Below are 25757 nucleotides of genomic sequence, written 5' to 3'. Positions count from 1 at the left end.
CTGGGTGAAGGCAAGGGGGGCGGCACCCAGGGAGGCTCATGAGGGGCCAGGAGGAAGAGGCATCAGGGCCTCTGAGCAGAGAGGAGGTGCCAGGCTGGCCTGGTCAAGGTGGGGAGGTGGGCGTGAGAACTCCGCTCTGTCCCATCGCCTCATCTGACTGACCTCTGGGCCACCCCACAGGGTTTCCGTTTCAGTCCCAGGCTGCTGGAGTGACCAACACAGAAAGCAGGTGTCCAAAGCAATGGGTCCCAGGCCAGGGAGTCGGTGGGTGCTAGGGACACCTGGCCATGAGGCTCAGAATGAACATCCACCCAGAGGGGGCAGGGCACGTTCCACTACCCCACATCACCTCCCACGCCAGTCCCACGAGGCTGCAGATCTCAACTGCGTGGGATACGGGGTGACCCAGCAGACGCTCGGGAGCCACCACGTTCACCTACAGACTCACAGATTGTCCCACCTGGGGGACCCATTGCCAGCTCCCGTCACTCCACTCAGGCACTCACCAGGCCTGGGGAGCACACCCTCTTGAGGCTGGCAGGCCCTGCCTCCTGGGACTCTCTGATCCAGAAAGAAAAGTCTCCCAAGAGGGACCAAGACCTCTCCCGCAATGCTCCTCTTGGGCTGCTGTCCCGTGTGCCTTCCTGGGCTGTGGCCTCTCTGGAGGGTCTGCACCGGCTCCAGCCCAGCACCATCCACCCATCAAGCACCACCTGCCCCACCACAGCCCTGGCCCAGCCACAGCTGACCAAAGCCTGTCGTCCGCCCCAGCCTGGCAGGGCCTCTCTGCCCAGACCCCACCCCTTCCTATACCAGGTCCCCTGCAGCCCCGGAGGACAAAGACACCCGTCCAGGCTCTGATGGTGCCCCCACAGCTCCAGGCAGGAGGTCTGGGCACGGAGGGCTGAGTGAAGTGACTGGTGTGCAAGGGGAGGTGGAGGCAGGCAGGAAGTGCCTTCCTCCAGGACTACCTGAGGCCCTGCAGAGGGGACCCAGGAGGGAACCCTGCTCCACACCTTCCCTGGGAGCCACAGACTCCCATCCTGGATGACGCTCTGGCAGGCCTATGGCATACAGCCCCCCGGTGCACGCAGGCCGAGCATCCCACCCAGACCGGGGCCTGGCCGGCTCCACCGCACCTGTCCTCTGGAGCAGCTGCAGGCCCGGCTCAGCCCTCCCCACAGGCCCAGCGCTGCAGGCGGCCTGGGCTGCCAGACCTGGGGGCTCCGTGTTGACCCTCCCCAAGCTGGGGTACTGGCTTAGGGCGGGGACTGCGGGGGACCCCTGCCTCCTCCCAGAGGACTGTTCCCCCAGCAATATGGCAGTCACTCGGCCCCCTACCCCACCACAGCCCAGCCTCTCCTCTGCCTGGGAGGGGCCCAGGGTCAGCGCCCACCCACACAGCACCCCTGGAGGCTGGGTTCCGGGACCCTGCTCTGAGCGTTTCCACAAGCACAGCTCAACCCTCAGGCACGTGGGGTTTTGCTTCTGGGGCGCCCCTTGCTGCTCTGCTGGGGGGCTCAGGGCCTGCATCCCCTCCGCCTCCAGGGCCACCAGGCAGCCCCCGGGCCTCAGTCTGCCCTGCTGGAAAGAGGGTTCTTCCGTCCGGGCCCCCACTGCGTTCCCAGGGGCGCCGTGGGGTCCGGGTCCGCGCGGGGCTCTTCGGGTTCCCCGCGGGGTGAGAGCGGCGGCGATTTCGGGCGAGCGAGCATTACTGCCGGGGGCCTCGGTAACCCGGGTCACTAGACCCCCGCGCCCACCGTCCCCCGCCCGCCCCGCTCACCTGCCACGGGCGACGGCTTGCGCAGCACCAGCCACCTACTCTTCCACTGCGGGGACAGGGGGGAGCGTGAGCCGCCGCCCGCGCCCGCGCCCCCCCGCGCCCCCGACGCGCCCCGACCTTCTTGCCGTCCCGCAGCTTGACCTGGCCCTCCACCAGCGCCGCCTCGGTCATCTTCTGTCATGGTTCCGCGCCGCCGCGCTCGCCCCGGCGCCCCAGCCCAGGGTCACTTTCAAAATAGCTCCCAGGGCCCTGGGCTGGGCCAGGAGGGCGGGCCCGCGGGCAGGGCGGCGACACCGGCGACTCCAGGGCCGGCGCGGGCGGGGCCCCTTCTCCTGCGGGGGGTTCCCCCACCCCCACGGGCCCCTCTGGCCCCACCGTCCCGCGGCGGAGCGAGCGCACCATCTGGGCTCGGACGCCCAGACCAGCGCCTGCGGGGGTCGGGCGGGGGCCGGGCGGGGGCTTCTTTTTCAAAAAGCAGAGACAACCACCCAGCAGAAACTGGCCCCGCTCTGGACACTGCTCCCGACTTTAAAGTTGGTCTTCAACCAATCCCGCCTCCCAGACTGGGGTGGTGCCCCTCCCACCACCCCAGGGGTCCAGACACCCCCACAACAGACTGGGCACAGGCAGCCCAGGCCTAGGACACTCTCATGTCCCAGGCTTCCCCCACACTGAGGTGACCCCTCCCCAGGCAGACAGTAGGGGTCCGGGAGCCCTGGCAGCCTCCATCTCTTCCTACATTTCTGTTCCCATTAAAAGGATGCAGGGACCCCAGTGCAGGTGGGTGGGTTCAGGACCCACAGTGCCACCTCGATGCCCCCAGTCTCCACCTCTTCTGCCCCTGTCCCCAGAGAAGAGCAGGCCCTGGTTAGGCCAGCCTGGTCCGATGGGTAGGGGAGCTGCCCGCTCTGTAAAGGACCTGCCAGCAGCCCTCCCAGCTGGGTGGTTTGCGTTTCTGGACCCCCCTCCTTGACCCTCTGGCTCCAGTCCAGCTGTCCCCAAGCTCTGGCCTGGGCATTAGATGTTACATCCAGGTTCTTCTGCAGAGAGGTCATGTGCTTTGGGGGACCTGGCAGGTCCGCCCCTTGGGTGTCAGCCCCTTCCGAGAGACGGCCTCCACCACCCTGGGATCAGGGACACCCAGAAGATAGGGGAACAGCAGTGGGGAGGGGCGATGGTGCCCCGGAAAATAAGCACGTGGACAAGCATCGAAACTCCGTCCACATGCCCTACCCCAGACCCCATCCTCACGGGGCTGACGGTTCTCGGGGGAGAAGAGGGAAGGGGTAGACAGTGTCCTGTTAGGGAGGAGGCATCTTCATTTCATCCCATCCAGACCCTAGGCTGGGCTCTGTCTGCCTTGTACTGAAGAGGAAATGGAATCAGGGCAGCGTGAGGCCTTACAGCCAGGACTGAGCCACATGGACTGACCTGAGAGCAAGGCTCAGAGGCATCGGGAGCCCTGGGCACCCCTTCCCACTGCCCCTGTGATCCAAGAGGCAGGTCTCGGGTGGGCCACAAGGGTTGGTTTTGATGCTTCAGTGATGTCTTGTCAGGGCCTCACGAAAGGCAGGGGACGCCAGACCCAGGAAGCAGATCTTTGCATCCCCCACCCACCCCTGCAGTCACCTGTGCAGCCACCAGCCGCCTTCCGCAGAACAGTTGCTGGGCCACAGAGCCCCATTCATGCTCCCCACACATCCCAGGCCCCCAAGGGGCTGGCCCAGGACAGCCGGTGCAGAGGCGGGGGCGGCTGGGGCTGTAGCCACAGACACATCCGCTGCCCTGGGCGCCTGGCACTTGCTCATCCCTGCAGGGAGGGGCAGGCCCCGCTGCATTCCTGAGTGCTGGCCTGGGCCCAGGCTCCTGCCATGCCTGGCAGTTGCACCTGCTCCCACACAGCCTGGAACACACAGGATGCCGGAGGGCAGACAACTCCCTTCTCTGCTCCATGCGGCTCCAGGGCTGCGGAAAGGTGGGGAAAGCTTCCTGCAGGAGGAGGAGGTGGCCTGGCTGCCACTCCCAGACTGACCGAGAGCTCTGTGACCCTGGGCAAGCCCCTGCCCTGCTCTGTGCCTCAGAAGTTATAGCCAGAAGTCTCCCCAGAAGTTATAGTCAGGGTTGCTAGTTGCAGATGGAGAAATAGGCTGGCCACTGAGTAGGAAGGGGTTGATTGGAAGCAAATTAGGTCTCCAAGAACCAAGGGGAAGGCTGGAGAGCTGGTGGGCAGTGAAAGCAGAGTCACATCCTGAGACAGGAGGACACCGTAGCCTAGCCCCACAGCACAGCTGTGCTCCACACGAGGGGCAGGGCCACCACCTTCAAAGGAGCCTACAGTCTCAGGTCACAGCTGCACCCCTGACTGACCACAGACAGAGCCATGCTGCTGCTGGACACTGTGGCCAGGGAAACTGCCATCTCTGCCAGACCCCGTTGCCATGGTGCATTGCTGCCCACCAGTGGCTCTGCAGCCAAGGGACCTGTCCCTCACTAGCCACACCACCTTTAGCCACCATGTGATCTTACTGATCTCAGCTTCCTCTTCTACCTTGATACTGTGATGAGCCCCCAATGAGATGATGTCCATGAGCATCTTTCAAAATGATCCTGGGTTTTCCAAGGGGATGATGGGGACCAGGGGTGGGCTGCTTTCTCTTGCATCTCTAAGTGGCCTGGTGTGTGGGAGAGAAACAAGTCAGCTGAGCGTGGCAAACACTGTGCCCTGTGGTCACACCCGTTCGTGCATCCTTATTTCCCAGTACCACCCCCCTGATCAGGTAAGGCTATATGAGTGAGTTCTGGCCAGTAAGGCATGGGTGGAAGGGGTGACCAACACTTCTGGCCTGCCCACAGGATGCCTGATATGGTTTGGCCGTGTCCCCACCCAAATCTCATCTCAAATTGTATTAATATGAATAGCTCCCATAATCCCCATGTGTTGTGGGAGGGACCTGCTGGGAGGTAATTGAATCATGGGGGTGGGGTTTTCCTGTGCTGTTCTCATGATAGTCAATAAGTCTCACAAGATCTGATGTTTTTATGAAGGGCAGTTCCCTATGCACTCTCTTTGCCTGCCACCATGTAAGATGTGCCTTTGCTCCTCCTTTACCTTCCGCCATTTTCCTTTGCCTTCAGCAAGCACCTCAGCAGTTCATGTTTTATTTTCCTAGTGGAGTGACCCAAACCTTCATTCCTGAAGGGTCTGGTGATTTGTAGTCCTGCCTGGATTGGACTGTTGCAGTTTCCCATTGACCTTAATCACAGGGCATGATAATATTGACAGACGCCCTAATGGATCTTTTGTATTCTATGCATACTCTTCCTTACCTCTGTTGTGGAGTAGGGGACTGATTCCATCTCAATAGTCTTGGTCAATCACCCCAGCCAACACCGTAACTCCTTCTTAGCCCGTTGACTTAAAGTAGGAGGACCCCAAAGTGTCCAGGTGGCAATCTTAACTTCTAACTTAATGGAACCGTTGTGTCTCCTGGTGGCAGCGTTCCTCCCTCTGGAACTAAGACCTCTAGGCCAGCAGAACGTAATGTCGTGAGAAAAGGAAGCAAAAATGTTGCTACTTAATCACTAGGAGTGATGGTGAGTGGTGCCACTTCCACTTCCACCCCCTTGATTTCTGGACCCGTGGATCCTGGCTATGGGAGAAAGAGGACCATATATTGGACGCTGATGCAGCGCATACATGGCCTTCTGGAGAACTTTGCCCTAGCCCTGCAAAGTATTGTAGCCTAGTTGGCATTGTAATTGTGACTTCAAAAGGCCATTCCACCGTTCTATCAATCCAGCTGCTTCAGGACGATGGGGAACATGGTAAGACCGGTGAATTCCATGAGCATGAGCCCACTGCCATACTTCTTTAGCTGTAAAGTGAGTGCCTTTGTCAGAGGCAATGCTGTGTGGAATACCATGACGGTGGATAAGGCATTCCGTGAGTCCACAGATGGTAGTCTTGGCAGAAGCATTGCATGCAGGACAGGCAAACCCATATCAGGAATAAGTGTCTGTTCCAGTGAGGACAAACCTCTGCCCCTTCCATGATGGAAGAGGTCCAATATCATCAACCTGCCACCAGGTTGATCACTTCAAAGAATGGTGCCATATTGAGGGCTCAGTGTTAGTCTCTGCTGCTGGCAAATCGGGCACTCAGCAGTGGCTGTAGACAGGTCAGCCTTGGTGACTGGAGGTCCATGTTGCTGAATCTCCATGCGTAACCTCCATCCCGGCCACCAAGGCCGCTTTGTTCATGGGCCCATTGGGCAATGACAGGGGTGGCTGGGGAAAGAGGCTGAGTGGTGTCCACAGAACAGGTCATCCTATCCACCTGATTATTAAAATCCTCTGCTGAGGTCACCCATTGGTGAGCACTCACATGGGACACAAATGTCTTCACAATTTTTGACCACTCGGAGAGGTCCATCCACATACCTCTTCCCCAAATTTCTTTGTCACCAATTTTCCAATCATGCTTCTTCCAAGTCCCTGACCATCCAGCCAAACCACTGTCTACAGCCCATGAATCAGTACATAATCACACATCTGGCCATTTCTCCTTCCATGCCAAGTGCACAGCCAGGTGCACGGCTCAGAGTTCTGCCCACTGGGAAGATTTCCCTCCACCGCTGTCCTTCAGGGACATCCTAGAAAGGGGCTGTAGTGCGGCAGCTGTCCACTTTTGGGTGGCGCCTGCATATAGTGCAGAACCATCTGTGACCCAGGTCCTGGTCTTCTCTTCCTCTGTCAAATGGTTATTGCAGGCCCAAAAAGTGAGGGTCATGATCAACTCGGTATACCACTGGAGGCTAGATGAGTAAACAGCAAACTGGTCTCATAAAAGCAGGTTGTTGGCAAACTGACAAACTGCATACGCCGCCCAGAAGGAATGCTGAGGGCAGTCACGACCCAGGCACAAGTGTTCCTTGTGATTAGGCAAATCTGAAGCCTGTTAGCAATCATGTGAACCTGTTATCAATGAAGCAGCTGACCAATCGTTACCTCGTGCTCCCTGCTCTTTCTACTCAATAAATATGAAGGGCTACAGAAGTTCACCGTGGCTGCCCTTGCTCTCTAGAAGCTGCGTGTCCTCTTCTTCCCTGGCCCCTTCCTTTAAAATAGTTTATTTTGTTTCTTGTTTTCATTTCTATGTTCATCCTCCTTCGTTCAGTCCCATAGTAACTGTGGCAAACCATGGCAAATGATCATAGGGAACTCCTCATGAGGCCATTGGCGCAGGCTGGGGGAGAGGAGGCAGATGGCAGGAATGGAGACCATGGGCATTTGAGCTACTTCCTCATATAAAACTTACTTATGCCCTCAGGACCTGCTGGAGCCCGATCATGTATACACCACTTCCATGTGATGATGGAATGCCACTGTGCATGACCCATTTTATGGCTAGATGGGTCAGAAAGCACCCAGTCCATGATGGGCAGTTCAGGCCGCATGGTGACTTGATGACCCATAGTCAAACGTTCAGTTTCCACCAAAGCCCAGTAACAGGCCAAAAGCTGTCTCTCAAAAGGAGAATAGATATCTGCAGAAGATGGCAGGACTTTGCCCCCAAATCCTAGAGGCCTCTGCTGTGATTCACCTATGGGGGCCTGCCAGAGGCTCCAAACAGCATCCCTCTCTGCCACTGACACCTCAAGCATCATCGGATCTGCTGGGTCATATGGCCCGAGTGGCAGAGCGGCTTGCACAGCAGCCTGGACCTGTTGCAGAGCCTTCTCCTGTTCTGGACCGCACCCAAAACTGGCAGCCTTTCAGATCACTTGATAAATGTGTCATAGTAACACACCCAAATGAGGAATGTATTGCCTCCAAAATCCAAATAGGCCCACTAGGCATTATGCTTCTTTCTTGGTTGTAAGAGGGTCCAAATGCAGTAACTTATCCTTCACCTTAGGAATATCTTGACAGGCCCCAAACCACTAGACCCCTAGAAATTTCACTGAGGTATAAGGTCCCTGAATTTTAGTCGGATTTATTTCCCATCCTCTGACACACAAATGTCTCACCAGTAAGTCCAGTGTGTTTGCTACTTCTTGCTCACTTAATCCAGTCACCATAATGTCATCAACGTAAGGGACCAGTGTGATATTTTGTGGAAGCGAAAAGTGATCAAGGTCTCTCTGAATAAGATTATGACATAAAGCCGGAGAGCTGATATGCCCCTGAGGTAGGACATTAAAGGTATATTGTTGGCCTTGCCAGTTGAAGGCAAATTGCTCCTGGTGGGGCTTATGGACAGGAATGGAGAAAAAGGCATTTGCCAAGTCATTGGCTGCAAACCAGGTACCAGGAGATGAGTTAATTTGCTCAAGCAATGAAACCACATCTGGTACAGCAGCTGCAGTTGGAGTCACCACTTGCTTAAGCTTACAATAATCCACTGTCATTTTACAAGATCCATCTGTCTTCTGCACGGGCCGAATGGGAGAGTTGAATAGGAATGTGGTGGGAATCACCACCCCTGAGTCTTTCAAGTCCTTGATGGTGGCACTAATCTCCACAATCCCTCCAACGATGCAATATTGTTTTTGATTTACTATTTTTCTAGGTAGACACAGCTCTAATGGCTTCCATTTGGCCTTCTCCACTGTAATAGCCCTCATCCTACCAGTCAGAGAGCCAGTGTAGGGGTTCTGCCAGCTGCTAAGTATGTCTGTGCCAATTCTGCATTCTGGCACTGGGAAAATGACCACAGGATGAGTCCGGGGACCCATTGGACCCACCATAAGTCAGAACTGAGCTAAAACTCCATTAATTACCTGACCTCCATGAGGACCTACTTAACTGGAAGACCACAATGACATTTTGGGTCCCCTGGAATCAATGTCATCTTAGAGCCACTGTCCAGTAGTCCCCAAAATGTCTGATCATTTCTCTTTCCCCAATGCAGTTACCCTGGTATAAGGCTGGAGGTCTCCTTGGGGAAGGATGGGAGAAAGATTAACTGCATAGGCGGGTATGGTGGCTCACACCTGTAATCCCAGCACTTTGGGAGGCTGAGGTGGGCAGATCACGAGGTCAGGAGATCAAGACCATGCAGACTAACATGGTGAAAACCCGTCTCTACTAAAAATATTAAAAATTAGCCAGGAGTGGTGGCGGGTGCCTGTAGTCCCAGCTACTTGGGAGGTTGAGACAGGAGAATGGCATCAACCTGGGAGGCAGAGCTTGCAGTAAGCCCAGATTGCGCCACTGCACTCCAGCCTGGGGGACAGAGCAAGACTCAGTCTAAGAAAGAAAGAAAGAAAGAAAGAAAGAAAGAAAGAAAGAAAGAAAGAAAGAAAGAAAGAAAGATTGATTAACAGCATAAATTGCCGGTAGCATAGTGGAGTCCTTCCTCAAGGGGACCCAGCCTCCCCTTCATTCAAGGGGTTCTGGGTTTGTAAACTGTCTCAAGTCTGGAAATTGATTGAGGTGCTGTGATTCTCTGTTTTTATAATTCATATTAGTCTTTTGTCCATTCGGCCTAGAAGTTTTCTGCTTATATAAATTAAGTAGGATTGCAGTAGGCTTCCTATCAATTTCACTTTTTAGGAACACTGTGATTAATTAGCCAATGCCAGAGCTCTACACGAGTCAGACTATTCTGATTGCCACTTTGCCTCTGCTGTCCATTATGGTAGCTATGCCCACCTTGCCTTTGATGGTTGAGTGCTGCCACTTGGCCCCTGCCACCTCAGGATCCAGTTATTCCCATCGTATTTAAATTTTGTAGTTGAGTGACTGTGGTTCACACCCTTAGATCTGACATACAGAGAAGAGCAATTATAGGGCCCCTGAAAGATGCAGGTGCTGCCCTCAAAAATCTATTTCACAAGACATTGGTCAAGGGTATATCTTCTGGATGCTCCCAGCTGGGATAAGTAGGTCTAAAGTGACTAATCCACTCCACTGTCCCAATCTCCCTAAGCCTTTGGATTCCTTCCTCTACATTAAGCCAAGGGAGATCAGGCAGTTCGAGCTCGTTCACAGTGCGCCATCTTTTAATCCATATTTCAGCCAACCAAGCAAATAAACTATTAGAACCTTTTTAAACTCCTGAGCTGTGACATTAAATGCACAGTCCCTACTTAGTGGGCCCAAATCAATAAACCCAGCCTGATCCAACTCTATGTTCCTTCCAACATTATCCCACACCCTTAATATCCATTCCCATGCCGGTTCTCCAGATTTCTGTTTTTATCAGTTAGAGAACTCAAATGGTTCTTTTCAAGTGTAGCACACCTCCTCGTGGGTCACACTCTCAACCTCACCTCTAGAGGCCCGCCAGGACTTTAGTCTAGTTATAGGTCTAGAAGCAAACAGGGATGTTGGGGGTGGTTCCTCAGGAGAATCAACATTATCTTGCCTGGCAACTGCCTCAGGGGTGGCCATCACTGTTGCCTCAGGTAGCGCAGGATTTATCTCCTCAGACCCATGTGGAAAGGCTGATGGCAGCATGGCTCAGGGAGGGAATGTTGTCACTACTGGGGATGGGGAAGCTCTTTCTTCTAGTAAATAAAGGTTCATCAGTGTTTACAAATTCAGCATCCCCAGCTTCATCAGGATCCTCCCATATGTCCCCATTCCAAGTTGCAGGGTCCCATTCTTCTCCAATCAATGCACTCACTCTAACAGTGGATACCTGGCGAGGCTGTGCACATACCTTTCATTGCAGGTCAGTCACTCGCATGGTAAGAGCTTGTGTCTGTTTTTCCATGATTTCAGCTCTTTCTCTACAGGAGAAAAGACTCTCACTGAGGGCAATTTTAGAAGATTTGAGGCTCGGTCTCTGCTTCTGAAGCTGGGAGTTAGAATCCCTGAGTTCATCATTTTCTTTCATCACTTTGTCCCCTGAACTTTAGGAGCAACCAACCAGTTTCATTATCTTCCTTGGTTCTCCACATATGGTCAAAGGTATTATGTATAGAGTCACTAAACTCCTTGCCTCTCATGACTGATGAATCAGGACTGTCAAATGCATTTTTTTTTCATAATTCTCTAAACAGTTCATGCCAACGACTGTCAGCGTTCTCCATACCATTAGAAGTAGAGTCCTTAGCATCTTGGGGTCTAATCATATTAAGCAGGCAACTCCAGAAACCCCAAAACCAACAAAAGAACTCCATCCTTAATATTCTGTTCCTCTAGAACCACTCCTGGTACCAAAATCTGTATTAGGGTTCTCTAGAAGGACAGAACTAATTGGATAGATATACATATATAAAGGGGAATTTATTAAATATTAACTCACAGGACTACGAGGTCTCACAATAGGCTGTCTGCAAGCTGAGGAGCAAGGAGAGCCAGTCCAAGTCCCAAACTGAAGAACTTGGAGTCCAATGTTCAAGGGCAGGAAGCATCCAGCATGGGAGAAAGATGCAGGCTGGGAGGCTAGGCAAGTCTAGTCTTCTCATGTTTTGTGCCTGCTTATATTCTAGCCACGCTGGCAGCTGATTAGATGGTGTCCACCCAGATTAAGAGTGTGTCTGCTTTCCCCAGCCCACTGGCTCAAATGTTAATCTCTTTTGGCAGCATCCCCACAGACACAGCCAGGATCAATACTTTGCATCCTTCAATCCAATCGAGTTGACACTCAGTATTAAACATCACAGTGGACCTTCCTGAAAGTGCATCTTCCTCTCCCAGTCCACTGATTCAACTGTTAATCTCTTCTGGCAACACCCAGAAACACCCAGATACACTCAGAAACAATAATTTACATCCTTCAACCCAGTCAAGTTGACACTTAATATTAACCATCAAAACTAGGAACAACTTTATGTCAATGAATATAAAAAATTAGACAGATGAATTCTTTTCTTTTTCTATGAGACAGAGTCTCGCTCTGTTGCCCAGGCTGGAGTGCAGTGGCAGGGTCTCGGCTCACTGCAACCTTCACCTCCCAGGTTCAAGTGATTCTCCTGCCTCAGCCTCCCAGGTAGCTGGGATTACAGACACCTGCCACCATGCCCGGCTAATTTTTGTATTTTTAGTAGAGATGGGGTTTCACCATGTTGGCCAGGCTGGTCTCAAACTCCTGACCTCGTGATCCACCTGCCTCGGCCTCCCAAAGTGCTGGGATTACAGGCATGAGCCCCCACACCCGGCTGACAGATAAATTTATAAAAGCATAACCTCCTGTAACTGGCTCAAGAAGAAATAAAACTAGTCCCATAACTATTAAAGACATTGAATCAGTAGTGAAATATAATCCTGTAAAGAGAACACCAAGACAGGTAATTTTATGGGTGAATTCCATTTAGCTTTCAAAGGATAGATCCTTCCAACTGTATACAGAATTTTCCAGTGAATTTTGATAAAAGAAGAACTTATTTTATGAGGCTGGGATAGCCTTGATAACAGTCATTCAGAGAATATAGGAAAGGAAAATTACAGGCCAATCTCATAAACATACATGCAAAATCCTAAATAAAACATAAATTTTAAAAAGCTTTTAAAAACCAATACAGCACGTATCAGTCAGGGTACCAATAGGTGGGTATACATGGTGGAACAGTTCAAACAGGGTTTTTATATACAAAGCTGTGGTCAAAACGTGGACAATCACAGTCAGAAACTTGGGAGCCTGGGCTTGGTTCAGATGGAGGGGCCACACCAGTTCTAGAATCCTGGCAATGGCGGGAGTGGACCCCGGAGCCTCAGAGGGAGAAAGTCATTTACATCTTCGGAGCAGCGCTGACCTTCAGTCCCAGGATGCAGCCAACCTGAGGGCATTTGTTTGCTACGGGGACCATAATAAACTACCACAGATTGGGGGCCTTCGACAGGAGAAGCTTATCACCTCGCAGTTCTGGAAGCTAGAAGTCCAAAACCCAGGTGGCAGTAGGCTTGGCCCCCTTGGAGGCCGGAAGGGAACACCTGCTCCAAGCCTCTGGCCCTGGTTTATGGACGGCCATCTTTTCCCGGGGACTCTCCCATTGCCTGTGTACACGTCTGTATCCTGTAAAAAGAAGCCATTCAAAACCAAAGCTGTTGGAACTTTAAATTATTTTGCATTTTCAAGGAACATGATTATAGGACCTGAGTTGCATATGACAGACAGCTGTAGCTTAGACAGCTGTAACCTTTGTTCCTCTGATTTATAGATAAATCAGCCTTTTCTTTACCTACATTGTTTTGTAAAATGTTATAAATGACTACAGGACACCAGGGAAGACCCCTTCCCTCTTCATGTTGATCTTCACTGTTCACTGTAGATTTGCTCCCCTCTGACTTCTCTTCCACGGAGACCTCACTGGCCACCACCTGGTCTAAGACAGACCATTGAATATACTCTTTCACATTGGAAAAGGAAAAGAAGCTGTGATTATTCAAATTGCTGTGACTCATAAACCAGCCTTGCATGGGAAACACTGTAACCCTGTTACATTTGTTTCTTTTCTGCCTATATAAGCAAGACCTTAACTTTTTGGCTTTGGGGCACTGGCCGTAATCCTCTGGAGTCTGTGTGTCCCGAGTGGCTATTTTCAGCTTCGTGCCTGCATATGCTCTTTTAAACTGGATTCTGACCCTTTCGATTATTTTGGGTGGACAGTCCAAATTTCCTCCTCTTATTAGGACACCAGTCATGTTGAGTTAGTGCCCATCCTAATGACCTAATTTGAACTTGACTTCCTTTTTAAACATTCTATCTCCAAATACAGTCCCATGCTGGGCTACTAGGGGTTAGGACTTCAACATCTGAATTTATTTATTAAAACAGGATCCTGCTCTGTACCCAGGCTGGAGTGCAGTGGCGTGATCACGGCTCACAGCAACCTCCACCTCCTGTGCTCAGGTGATCCTTCCCCTTCAGCCTCCTGAGTAGCTGAGACTACAGGTGCGTGCCACCATGCCTGGCGAATTTTTTTGTAGAGACTGGGTTTTGTCATGTTGCCCAGGCTGGTCTTGAATTCCTACCTGGGCCTCCCAAAGTGCTGGGATGACAGGTGTGAGCCACTGTGCCCAACCATCAAATGAATTTTAGGACATAATTCCACCTGAAACACTGAGGTGACCCCAAAGAAAGGGAGCCAGGAAAATACATGCCTAGTCTCTCTCCCCTGCCCCGATCTCCTGCTGAAGCTCCCAATAGCCCAACAAGAAACAACAGAATGCACAGCCCACTGCAGACCACGGAGGTCAGCCTCCCCAGGCAGAGCACAAGGGGAACAAGCAGGGCACAAGTGGGAGGGGCAAAGGGAAGACCCCAGCTCTCACTCCAGCTCAATACCATTCACTCCAGGAATGCAAGGCCAACCTGAGTTAGAAAATCTATCATGTGCCGGGCGCAGTGGCTCACGCCTGTAATTACAGCACTTTGGGAGGCCGAGTCGGGTGGATCATTTGAAGTTAGGAGTTCAAGACCAGTCTGGGCAACATGGTGAAAACCCATCTCTACTAAAAATACAAAAATTAGCTGGACGTGGTAGCAGGTGCCTGTAATCCCAGCTACTCGGAAGGATGAGGCAGAAGAATTGCTTGAGCCTAGGAGGCAGAGATTGCTGTGAGCCGAGATCACGCCACTACACTCCAGGCTGGGTGACAGAGAGAGGCCCTGTCAAAAAAAACAAGAGGAAAGAAAGAAAGAAAGAGAGAGAGAAAGGAAAGAAGAAAGGAAAGAAAGAAAGAAAGAAAGAAAGAAAGAAAGAAAGAAAGAAAGAAAGAAAGAAAGAAAGAAAGAAAGAAAGAAAGAAAGAAAGAAAGAAAGAAAGAAGAAAGAAAAGAGGGAGGGAGGGAGGGAGGGAAGGAAGGAAGGAGTGGGGGAGGGAGGGAGGAAGGAAGGAGTGGGGGAGGGAGGGAGGAAGGAAGGAGTGGGGGAGGGAGGAAGGAAGGAAGGAAGGAAGGAAGGAAGGAGTGGGGGAGGGAGGGAGGAAGGAAGGAGTGGGGGAGGGAGGGAGGAAGGAAAGAGTGGGGGAGGGAGGAAGGAAGGAAGGAAGGAAGGAGTGGGGGAGGGAGGGAGGAAGGAAGGAGTGGGGGAGGGAGGGAGGAAGGAAGGAAGGAAGGAAGGAAGGAAGGAAGGAGTGGGGGAGGGAGGGAGGAAGGAAAGAGTGGGGGAGGGAGGAAGGAAGGAAGGAAGGAAGGAGTGGGGGAGGGAGGGAGGAAGGAAGGAGTGGGGGAGGGAGGGAGGAAGGAAGGAAGGAAGGAAGGAAGGAAGGAAGGAAGGAAGGAGTGGGGGAGGGAGGGAGGAAGGAAAGAGTGGGGGAGGGAGGAAGGAAGGAAGGAAGGAAGGAGTGGGGGAGGGAGGGAGGAAGGAAGGAGTGGGGGAGGGAGGAAGGAAGGAAGGAAGGAAGGAGTGGGGGAGGGAAGGAGGGAGGGAGGAAGGAAGGAAGGAAGAAAAGAAGGAAGGAAACCTATCACGGAAGCCATCATGTTAGTGGAGCCAAAGGGAAAATGTGGACATTTATCTCAACAGAGGCCGAAGAATCATGGGAAAACGCTCACCGCTCACAGGTGAAGGATCAGGGGCGGCTCACATCGGATGTGGGTGAGGTGGGGCTGAAGCCATGTGGTTCACAGCCTGAGAACCGGCTGCTGGAGGCCCCCACTCTCAGGATCCTGGGGCTCGGGCACCAGCCTCAGTCCCCCAGCCGCTGTCCAGGCCGCCACCAACACTGTGGCGGGGGCAGGGGTCTTCAGTGGCGGGTTCGCTCCGTGAGCTCGAAGGCTCTGAGGCCCACGCGTGGCAGCAGGGGCCGTGGGGAGAAGGGCCTGGCTGTGTCTCTCTTCCCTCTTTGCTCAGAACCTGGCTTTGCTTGGGGCAATAACTGTGTAGCCCGGATGCCCCGTTTGCTGCCCTCCCAGCCTCCTGTGCAGCCCAGGGCGGTGCCAATCTGCTGGGGAAGGGGTGCCTGACAAAAGGGAGCAGCTGTAACGCAAACCACAGCCTCCCTGAGACCAGGACTCCAGGAAGGAGGTGGGGTCCAGGAGAGAAGGTCCTGGGTGCTTCGGAGCAGGGAGGAGGCCTGCCCCCGACCCACCACACTCCCGCCCTCTCTGCCCTCTGGCCTCACCTCCTCCTGTCTCCTGTCCTCCCTGGCTGGAGGGAGGGTACGGCCTCTGCCAGCCCAGCGGTGACTCTAACTGGGCCCCTCCCTCCCTCAGGCCCCTCAGAGGCAGCCTGCAGCCTCCTCCCTCCCGGAAAGTGCTCAGAGGCTCGGCCAGGCGGGCGGCCGTCTGGAGGGCGGAAAGTGCTCAGAGGCTCGGCCAGGCGGGCGGCTGTCTGGAGGGCGGAAAGTGCTCAGAGGCTCGGCCAGGCGGGCGGCCGTCTGGAAGGCCAGTGGGGCCCGCGGGTGTTCCCGTGGGGCTTCTTCAGGTTTCAATGCTCCGTGCACCACGTGCCTCAGACCCCTCCACGGCCTGGGGGCCTGGACTTGGTTTCCGCTTCCTGCCCTGGGACAACCTGGGTGCTGAGCCCCGGCCTGGGGCTGGCCTGGGAGGGGGCTGGACTCTGCCGGGGCCTGGAGAAGCCCAGACCTGATCCTCTGACAACTCTCTGGGCTGTGGGGCCAGATCCCCCTGTGGGGCCACAGGCTCCATCTCCACTGAGGACTGTGTGGGCTCCAGGACGGCAGCCTGAGGTCTGCTGCATAGACCTGGGCCCCAGTCACGGTCTGGAGGGGAAGGTGGGGCCACAGGCAGGGGCCAGGCAGCGTGGGCTGGGTTCTTGGAAATATCTTTATTGTCAGCAAGGCAGGGAACGGTGGGAACCAGGATGTCCCGCTGGAGGGTCAGGAGGGAGCCACAAGCCGCCTGGGAGGCCGTATCCGGTCGTTGATCCAGTCCACATAGTTGGCCACACGGGTGTAGACCCCCGGCTTGTGGAGCCGCCCGCAGCCATCGCCCCAGCTGATGATGCCGTAGAGGTAGGCCACGCCGTTCTTCTCGCAGGCCAGGGGCCCCCCTGAGTCCCCCTAGGCAGAGATGCCGGTTAGAGCCACCCTCCCAGGGGCCTGGTTCAGGGACCCCCCATGCTCCCCCGAGTGGCAGCTCAGGGACAGAGGACAAAGGCGTTTCTGAGCAGGGGAGCTGGTCCACTCTTCTGAACCTCGTGAAAAGGTATCTCATTCCCTGGGGGCAGCACTGGCTGGGCCAGGGCCTCCAACCACGTTATTCCCCTTCCTGAAGCCGTGGTCCCCCTCTCCCCACCAGCACGTACCCCATGTGGACCACACAGCCACCCTGTGTCCCAGCACCTCCTGAAATGACTTCTTCACTCCCTGGCAAACTCCTACGCATCCCTCAGGACCAGTGCAAACACCCCCTCCTCCAGGAAGCCATCCTGACTTCCCCTAGCCTGGTCCAGTGACAAGCCCCACCCACTCTACCGCTTCTGGGCTTTGTGGCCTTGGAAGAGTGAATTGACTGCCTGGGGCTCAGTCTTCCCAGCTATAAAATGGGGCATAAAAGAGCTGTTGCATGCCAGGGTTGCCGTGCCGCCTGAGCACACAGCCCTGCAGAGCCCAGGACGTGGTTGGGCTGTTGGGGTTATTGAAGGTTAAAGAGCTGGCTTGAGAGAACTCGGGGCAAAGGGGCCTTTGGTGCCTGGTGTCACACGGACAGCACTGCCTTGGGCTGCACGGCCGGGATCTGTCTGGGCTCTGTGGGACCCCAGGCCCCTCTCAGAGCCTGGGTCTCCCCTTCTGTGTGAGGAGGATGCCCTTCCGGCAGGGGTCTGGGTGACCTGGGGTGCTGGCCACTGACCGTGAGTGTGCTCCCTGCCCAGGGGTCCCTGGCTGGCCCTGCCAGATTGGGGTGCCACTGGGCTCTGGGCTCCCCAGGGACAAGCATCTCGAGACTCAGGACCAGCTGAGCCCCAGCAATCGGGTCCTGGTGGGGCAGGCACCAGCTCACCTGGCAGGCGTCGGACTTGCAGTCGAAGTAGCCGGCACAGAGCATGTTGGGGCTGATGTCGGCGCCATAGACGTCAGGGTTGCTGCACTTGTGGTCGGCGACCAGGGGGACCAGGGCCTCCCGCAGGGAGCTGGAGTAGCCGCTCACGTCTGTGGGACATGATGCCCTCAGCATGACATGCACACCGTGGCTGGCCACTGTCCACCCTGGCGGGGCGCTGGGTGCCCCCTCCCAACTCACTCTCGTCCAAGTGGCCCCAGCCTGCAATCTGGCACTTGTGTCCGGCAGGGAAGGTGCTGCCGGGCTCGGGCAGGCAGATGGGCTGCACGAACTGTGAGCGTGTGGCACAGCGGTCCCCTTTCTTCTTCAGCCGGATCAGGACTGATCGGGAGAGCAGCCAGGGTCAGCCTGTGGTGTGCGGGCTGAACAGGAGGCTGTCGGGGCGCGTGATGGAGGGAGGGCAGCTAGTGGGTCCCATGGGGCAGCCTGGGAGATCCAGAAGGGAGAGGTGCCCTGTCTTCCCTGCCCTGCCCCAGCTTCCCCGCACCACATGTCTGCCCAGCTCCTGCCCCTGTCCCGGCCTGGCCTGGGGGGCACAGGGCCCACCTGCCCGGAGTGCGGCCGCGATGCCCTGGAGCTCACCGAGGTCGTGGTCGCTGGGGCTGAATACCGAGTACAGAGTGTACGGGATGTACTTCTCGATGCCGAAGGTCTGTGTCACGTCCGTCGTGCGGTTGAAGAAGTGCTGGCCCAGCACCACTGAGACGCTTTCCCTGGGGGGACTGTGCAAGGGAGGCTGGCGGGTGCATGGACCAGCCCTCCCCTGGCCACCAGGGTCACCTCCCCCCACCCCCGACCCGGCCTACGGAGGCCAATGGTGTGGGGTCCTGGTCCCGGGGAGAGGTCTGAGCAGGTGCCTGGGTGTGGGCTGTTGATACTGGGGAGACAGGGGTCACCAAGCAGGGGCTATGGCCAGTCACCCCCAGATCCGGGCATGGGAGCTGAAATGCAGTGCCATCCCTCCTGACAACACTGGTCACAAGCCCTGGGGGGAGTCTCAGTCCAGGCCCAGGCAGGGTCAGCTGCAAGGCTGGACCCAAGTAGGTGGAGACCTGGCCTGCTAAGGCCCTGCCCCAGCTTCCATCCACATTGTGGGGTCTCCAGATGCAGCCCTCACTCCTGCTGGGCACAGAGCCTGGGCCCCTGGGTCAGCCTGGCTCCCATCTGCCGTGTGGAGGTCGCTCCACCCTGCCTCAGCCTCCTGCCCTGGGCTCCATGTGGGGAACCCCATTTCTCCACACTGAGGAGGGCTCTGGCCCCATTTGCAGGCCCAGGAGCCGCCTGCAGGGCCACGCAGGGCCACGCAGGGCCACGCAGGGCCCCATCCTGGGAGCTGTGGTCCTTGAAAGGCCACCAGACCCTCAGCTGGCCAGACCCCTGCCCCTAATTACCGGGGTGCCCATCGAAGGTGGAAGGGCGTCTGACCCAGGCTGCTCCATCTCAGGGTCTCCCCACTTGAGGCCTCCCAGAGTGTGGGCCTGGGTGGCTGTGTGCCCCCACTGAGGGGAGCTGGCTGAGTGGGCTGCGCCTTGGTTTCCTTGGCTGTGCTTGGGCTCCTAGGGCTCTGACGCCTTGTCACTGCTCTCCCTGGCTCCCTTCTGAGAGCCAGGACTCTGGGAGGGGCGGTGCCTGCGGGGAGGACGGGACCTTGCCCACCGCACCCGCCTCTGTGGAAACGTCGCGACCCCTGGGCTCCCTTAATAGGGACAGGGTTTCTGGAGTCTCCAGCATGCCCAGCTCAGGGCTGAGCCCCTAGTCCCAGAGGGGTCAGAGGGGGTGACCGGGGACCCCCGCAAGGAGTCAGCAGAGGCACCGGGATGGGGTCTGCAAACGGTGGGGACAGGCGCGTGGTGATGCTGGATGGCGTGCGGGGCCTCAGGGCAGGTGACTGGGGCCCAGAGGAGGTGCACCTGTGGGAGAAGCAGTGAGCGGCCGACACCACCCAGCAGGTTTGGACCAGGCTCCCAGCGCAGAAGCTGTTCCCGATGTAGATGGCGGCCAGCCAGGGGTGTGAGCCGGGCAGCGAGGAGGAGCCGCCAATGATGCGTGGCCGCAGGAACGTCCTCTTCTTATGCCTCCTGCCGCAGGACTGGTGTCCCGGGGAGGCTGGCTCAGGCAGGGTTGCCAGGATATCTGGTGCCAGTTGGATTCTGGTGAGGGATTCTGGGAGCAAAGGGCACCGGGTCACACCCCTGAGGTTCGCAGGGCCAGCCCCCTTCCACACAGTGGCCCTACCTGGCAGAAGGCGCTGCAGAGGGCCATGGCTGGAACCCCTGTCCACGCTGCTCAGGCCCTGGCGCCCGCCCACCTCTGCCCTCAGTTTCCAAATCTGTAGAATGGGGTTCGGTGCCCAATCCCGAGGCTCTGTGAGGGCCAGAGTGGCTGGACACATGGAGGCCTTTGTGATCGCCTCAGCAGCCTGGAACCCCACAGCCAGCCCCAGCACGGCCAGATACCCCCATATGAGAGCCCCGGGCTGGCCCCGCCCGGGTCCTAGGGAGCTGGGGGCCTCTCCCCAGGGCAGGAAGCAGGTGGCCTCTAGGGGGCTGCCCGCCCGGGGTCTGATGCCAGGGGTGCTTGTGCGGAGCCTGCACACTCTCCTTCCTGCACCTCCCTGAGAGGCTTCTGGGGCCATCCTGGGCATGGTGCAGGCTGGGCAGGTGCCACCCCGAGGCCATCGCCTGGTGACCAGTCCCCTGCAGCGGGCTCTGCTTCCCCACTGTGACCCTAGTACCGACCCACTTCGTGACCTCAGACCAGCCTTCCTGTGAGCTTCAGTGTCCCCATCTGTCAGAGGTGCAGTAGCCAGGAGTGGGGAGGGGCTAGGAGGGTCACGGGGAAAACGGCCGTGACCTCGGTGGGGCCCGAGGCAGCCTCCCCCGCCAGCCGCGCACCGCAGGCCTCCAGGCGGCAGTATTCCCAGGAGAGCGCGCTGTCCTTCACCACGTAGCACCAGGGCCTCTCATCACTGTCCGGATTCCTGTGGTGCACGAGCGGGGGCTGGCAGGGAGTCACACTGCCCGCCAAGAGGGCATGGGGAGGGGGCATCGGAGCCCCCAGCAGGGCGGCTTCCCACACCTGGGGCAGTGGGAAGAGTGCGGCCCTCCCTCGGGCAGCCTCCCAAGCAGAGGTACCGGGGCCTGTCTGATGGAGCTGGCCCCGCCTGGGTCCTAGGGAGCCGGGGGTCCTCTCCCCAGGACAAACCCTGCCTGCCCCGTGTGTGGCGGCCTGGAGTGGGGTGGTGCTGACCGGCAGTAGGCGTGGGGGCCCAGACCCAGCAGGGCCGCGGTGCCCACCGAGTCCACGTGCAGCTCCTGGTAGAGTAGATCGGAGTTCCAGGCCAGGCAGCCGAGGCCCGAGGTTGAGGTGCTGGCCACGCCGCGGTACCCAGTGCCATTCCCCAAGAAGCAGCGCTCATCAGGCACTGCGGGCAGAGGGGCAGTGAGGCCAGCCCACTGGGGGGTCCACCCGGCACTGCCCCAGGGCACCCAGGGGGGCTGACGCACTCACCGATGTTGCAGAGCCGCCCGGCAAAGCCTGGTAGGCAGGCACACACGGTGGTCCCGGTGGCCACAATCAGGTGGCAGGTGCCCCCGTTCAGGCAAGGGCTGCTCAGGCAAGCTGGGGGCAGGGTCAAGGAGCTGGGCCAGGGGCCACGCAGTGGAGTCGGGGCTGGGGTCCACCCCTTGTCCCTCATTTCTGGGTGACCTCAGGCCATTCCTCCCACTCGGCTGGGGACAGGGACACCCATCAGGGGTCAGTGGCATGGCTCACACCCCATGGCGCACCTGTATGTCGGGTGCCTTCGCACTGGGCCTGGCCCCCCAAGCACTCGCACTGTTCCACGTGGCCCTGGCGCACACGGGCCCAGCGGTCGCCCCCCTCCAGGTACTCATAGCGGGTCTCGTCGAAGCACTTCTCTGAGGGGTGCACAGTAAGCCCTCACACCCTGGCCACACGCTATCCCCATGCAGGGCCCCTGCCCTGCACTCAGGCAGCCACCTGTTCTCTCATCCTCCCGGAACTCGCTCTGGCCCCTGGACCCCTGTGGACCTCCGAGGCCCAGCTCACCCGTGCCGCAGTCTTTGCCGGTGAAGGCCCGGGGGCAGCTGCAGTGGTAGGACTGGGAGTCCTGGGTATTGGAGCAGGAGCCTCCATTGAGGCAGGGGCCAGAGGCACAGAGATCCAGGGCAGCTGAGGACATGCGGGAGGGGCCGTGAGGGGCGGGCTGGGAGCCTCAGGGTCCCTCTGTGACATCCTCTGCTTGCCAAGGCCTCCATCAGGCCCCGGTGAGGGGCTCTGAGAGCAAAGGGGCCCTCTCTAACGCCTCTCGGGGTGCAAGGTCCCTGGGAGGGGCACAGACCTCCGCTTCCTCCCAGTGTCCCCCCCTCAGCACCTGGGTAACTGACCCAGCTGTGCGTGTGGCTTCTTGGAAGCCCGACATCCACACTGTCAGGCAGCAGCCCCTCCCCTGTGTCCGGGGACCCGTGTGAGCAGGGTGGCTGGCACCGCACCACACAGACCCTGCCCACCTGTCCTCTGCCCAGGGCATGTCTGTGTGGCTGCAGGGCCCGGCCTCACCACCAGGCGGTGCCTTGGCTCCAGTGATGGCCGCGCGGCCACCGCGAGATGCAGGTCCCACCTGGGAGAGGCTCCGGCCCTAAGTGGCACCCACCGGGGTTAACCCCAGAGCTCCTGTTCTCCTCCCCTCCAGCCAGGACCCCTGCCTGGATCTGCCCCATCCTCCCTTCGGCCTCCCTGGCCGGGCCCAGCGCCCCCTGCCCACCCCAGGCTCCCGGACCCAGCACCCACCTGGGCCCCCCGGAGGCGGGGTGGCCTCCACACAGTAGCCCCAGGCCCTGTCCCGGTCGTAGTTGTGAGTTGTGGCACACCTGAGGGCGACACCTGCGTGCATGGGGGTCCCAGGCAGAGGCCCCCACCCCACCCCACCACCCTGGAGGGTCTGGGTTCACTGGGTCCGCCTGCTGCGTGGTGAGGGCCTACTGTGTGCCCGGCTCCCAGAAAAGTAAGCAGCGTGGGGCCAGCCGGTGACCCCAGCTCAGGTGCTCCAGCCGTCCGGACCCACCACTTCCTGTGAGCGCTGCCCTCCGAAGTGCAGGCGTGCAGCATGCGGCCCCCATAGCGGAAGGGGAACCTGCAGGGCCTCCCGTCCTCGGTGAGTGCTATGGGGAGCAGGTGGCAGGGTCAGGGCTCCCTTGAGGGGCACCCGAGCCCCTCAGGACCTTCAGCTGAAGTCCTGCTCCTCCCACCCAGCCCTGAGGTGAAGCACGACACCTCCACCCAGGCCCACCTGACCTACCTTGGGCCTGGGGGCTGCTGCTCGAGGGAACTGCCCTGAGCGGGGGCGGGAGCCCCCCACGTTGGGGTCCCTCTGCCTCTGGAGCACTCGTTGCTGGGGTCTCAGAGGTCACCAGGATAGTGGGGATCGCAGGGGTCGCTGTGGCATTAGGTTCTGGGGACTCCGTACGGTTCTAGGAGGAGCAGAAAGGGTGTCAGTGTGGGACGGACCCTCACGCTCAGGTCCTGCCGGGCAGGAAGTCACAGCCCTGAGCCTGTTTCCATACTGGAGCCCCCAGATCTCGGAGCAGGTTCCAGGAAGACACACGACATCCCTGAGGCCTCAGTCAGGCCCTGACACCTTCCCCACCCTGGGTCCCTACTGAGCACCTGCTCAGGGTCACTGCCCAGGCCCAGGCACTGCTACCCACCAGGCTTAAACCCTGACGTCAGTTCTCGGCGATGGGAGCAGCTAGGAGGCCCTCGGAGGTTCCCTCAACCTCATGCATCCAGACCCGACAGAGACCCAGAGAGAGGGGGCAGCCCCCAGACCCATAGGGGCCCAGGCCAGGCTGCACAGGGATGACAGTCCCCAGGCAGGGCTCCGTTAGCCCAGACCCCAGCTTCCAGGCCAGCCCAGCACCCACCTGCCCCGTGAGGGCCAGCTTTCAACCTGAGCCCCCTGCGCGGCCCCCCGCCCCCTCAAACCCCGATGCTCGGCCCCCCGCCCCTCAAATCCTGATGCTCAGCCTCCTGCCCCCTCAAACCCTGGTGCTCGGCCCCCCGCCCCTCAAACCCCGATGCTCGGCAGTGACCCTCCCTCTGGCCTCCTCCCAAGGACCCTGAGTAGCCACAGGGAACCTCTGGTCGCACTGCGACAAGGTCAGTGCTCACCCCGCCAGGCTGGGGCTGGGACCCCCGCGGCAGCAGCAGGAGGAGGAGGAGGAGGAAGGGGCCCAGCCCCAGGGAGGGACAGGGGCTGGAGACCCAGGCCCAGCGCCCCATGGCTCCTGAGCTGGTCTGAAGGCAGCGGGAGGCGGGAGCAAAGTGGCCAGGGCAGGTGGGGTCAAGGCTTTGTGGAAATGATTAACCCTGGCTGCCTCCCACATCAGGCGGGCCCAGCCGGAGAGGAAGTCCCTGAGTCCCCTGGCCCCCACACCTGCTGCCCACCTCTCTTTGACCCTACCTGGAAGCCCAGCTGTCCCACTGTGGTCTCGGCCTGCACTGGTCCTAGTCCTGGACCTGACATGGTCCTTGGGCCTCAGCTTAGATGCCTCCTCTAGGAAGTCTTCCAGGCTAATGCAGATAGGTTGGGGCCTAGATGGTCTGGCACAGCTCCCAGTCCCTGCAGGCCACCGAGCTGGCCACCATCTGCCTGTGAATTGTCCATGATGAGAGCCGCTACGGGTGCTGAGCCTTGCAGGTGTCCAGCCCTGTGCCCAGCACAGCACAGACAGTGGCGGTGGGGCTGGCATTGTCCCTGTCCCACAGACGGCAGCACTGGGGGTTCCTGGAGGGTTCGGTGCTGCCTCCTCTCGGTGGCCCCAGGGCTGGAAAAAGGCCAGGCACAGGGAGGAGAGGGGCCATGCAATGGCTGAGTGCAGCAAATGATGACCCAAGACCCTGCCCCACCTGCCTATCCTGACTCTGGGGGTGGCCAGGGCCCCCCAGCAGCCCCTGGTGATGTTCAGAGTGTCCCTTCCTCCCCGTCTCCCAGACAGACCCAGGAGTCCCCTCCGAGAAACTTTTCCAGCCCTGGCTCCCCACCGCCACCCGGATGGTCCAGGCCAAGTCTGCCTCCTCGGGCCCTGCAGCCGGAGCCCGGCCCCGGGCCACAGCACAACCCTGGGCCAGGTGCCCCGGGGCCTGGGATGGGGAGGCCACCGCCACCCGGATGGAGATGGAGCTGGAGTCACGGAATTCGTGACTTGGGGCTGTGGGCAGAGCTGCCAGAGGAACCTCTTCTGCAATATTGGAGCAGCCGCCACGGCGCCGCGGGTTCCCTGAGTCAGCAGCTGCATCCCAGGGCTGCTGAGGTGGGAGGAGGGGTGAGTGAACCACTGTGGCCTGGAGACCAGCAAGGGCTGAAGCTGCCTCCCTCTATACCCCAAACCCCCTCTCTCTGCCCCCCATCTGCCTATCTGTGCAGAAGGAGAGAAAATGGATACCCACTGACCACCCAGCTTGACACCGTGGGCCCCAGGGGGCACAGTGGACATGGAGGCGTGGTGCGTCCCGGCGGCACGGTGAAGGTGAAGGTGGGGACGTGGTGGGCCCTGGGAGCAGGGTGGATGTGGAGGCGTGGTGGGTCCTGGGGGCACGGTGGGCACCATGGTGGGTCTGGGGGGCCACGGCGGGCACCGTGGTGGGTGGTGCACACAGCTGGTACTGGGCTTCATCTTCCATTCCGACCCCTCCCCCAGCCCCCTTCCTAGAGCACCACTAAGTGGGGTGCATCCACTCCCTGGAAGCTTCTAGAGCAGCCCCAGGGGACTGGCTGTGCTCTCAGGCCTCTAGGATGCTCTGAGGAGCTCACCGACAGCCCTGTACCGAGGGTATTCGGCGTTGGGGGCTCCATCAAGGCAACCTGGGGGATGGCCCCGCCTCTTCTAACTCAACCCAGCCCCCATGGCCCGGCCTCCCCAGCAGCCACACCTGGCTCCCTTTCTGTAATCAGACCCTTTTTAGCCCCAGGGCCTTGGCACAGGCCCAGGGCTCTTTCTAGACTTCCTCTGCCGTCAAATTGCAGTTTACATGG

General features: G+C 58.3%; 2 protein-coding genes across 37 annotated transcripts in view; both read right to left on the bottom strand.

The window, feature by feature from the left end:
* DOK7 (docking protein 7) overlaps positions 1 to 2023 on the bottom strand; it is a 38433-nt gene extending 36410 nt beyond the window's left edge. For 13 of the 32 annotated variants that reach the window (XR_012434591.1, XR_012434592.1, XM_074039311.1 and 10 more), the window contains exons 1-2: positions 1901 to 2023; positions 1784 to 1829 (exon numbers count right to left, since the gene is read on the bottom strand). Coding sequence is in view for 24 of the 32 variants with exons in the window: in XM_015450057.4 (XP_015305543.3) it covers positions 1784 to 1829; positions 1901 to 1954 (100 nt within the window). In the remaining 8 variants the exon portion in view is untranslated. Of the gene's footprint in view, positions 1 to 1783 lie in introns of all 32 variants that reach the window. The other 19 variants (XR_012434590.1, XM_045392056.3, XM_065544704.2 and 16 more) reach the window with 2 other exon arrangements.
* Positions 2024 to 16447: 14424 nt separating this feature from the next.
* Positions 16448 to 24021, bottom strand: HGFAC (HGF activator). Of its 5 annotated transcripts, none has more exons than XR_012434589.1 (14): positions 23894 to 24021; positions 23022 to 23193; positions 22788 to 22884; positions 22514 to 22593; positions 21773 to 21895; positions 21490 to 21621; positions 21212 to 21322; positions 20951 to 21125; positions 20440 to 20681; positions 19612 to 19864; positions 18284 to 18423; positions 17882 to 18022; positions 17642 to 17790; positions 16448 to 16701 (listed from the first exon to the last, which is right to left on the bottom strand). XR_012434589.1 is itself a non-coding variant. In XM_005554358.5 (14 exons), exons 1-14 carry the CDS (start codon positions 24002 to 24004, stop codon positions 16519 to 16521), a joined length of 1953 nt encoding a protein of 650 aa, XP_005554415.3. In that variant the 5' UTR covers positions 24005 to 24021; the 3' UTR covers positions 16448 to 16518. The 5 variants fall into 5 exon arrangements, 2 of the variants coding, with proteins under 2 accessions (XP_005554415.3, XP_073895409.1); XR_012434587.1 differs by having other exon boundaries at positions 17882 to 18127; positions 20596 to 20681; XR_012434588.1 differs by having other exon boundaries at positions 17882 to 18075; positions 20596 to 20681.
* Between the last annotated feature and the right edge of the window lie 1736 nt (positions 24022 to 25757).

Source organism: Macaca fascicularis, chromosome 5, assembly GCF_037993035.2.
Source record: "Macaca fascicularis isolate 582-1 chromosome 5, T2T-MFA8v1.1".
NCBI classification, from domain to species: Eukaryota; Metazoa; Chordata; class Mammalia; order Primates; family Cercopithecidae; genus Macaca; species Macaca fascicularis.
Note: the sequence above shows the minus strand (reverse complement) of the source record. Positions and strands in the feature narration are given on the sequence as shown.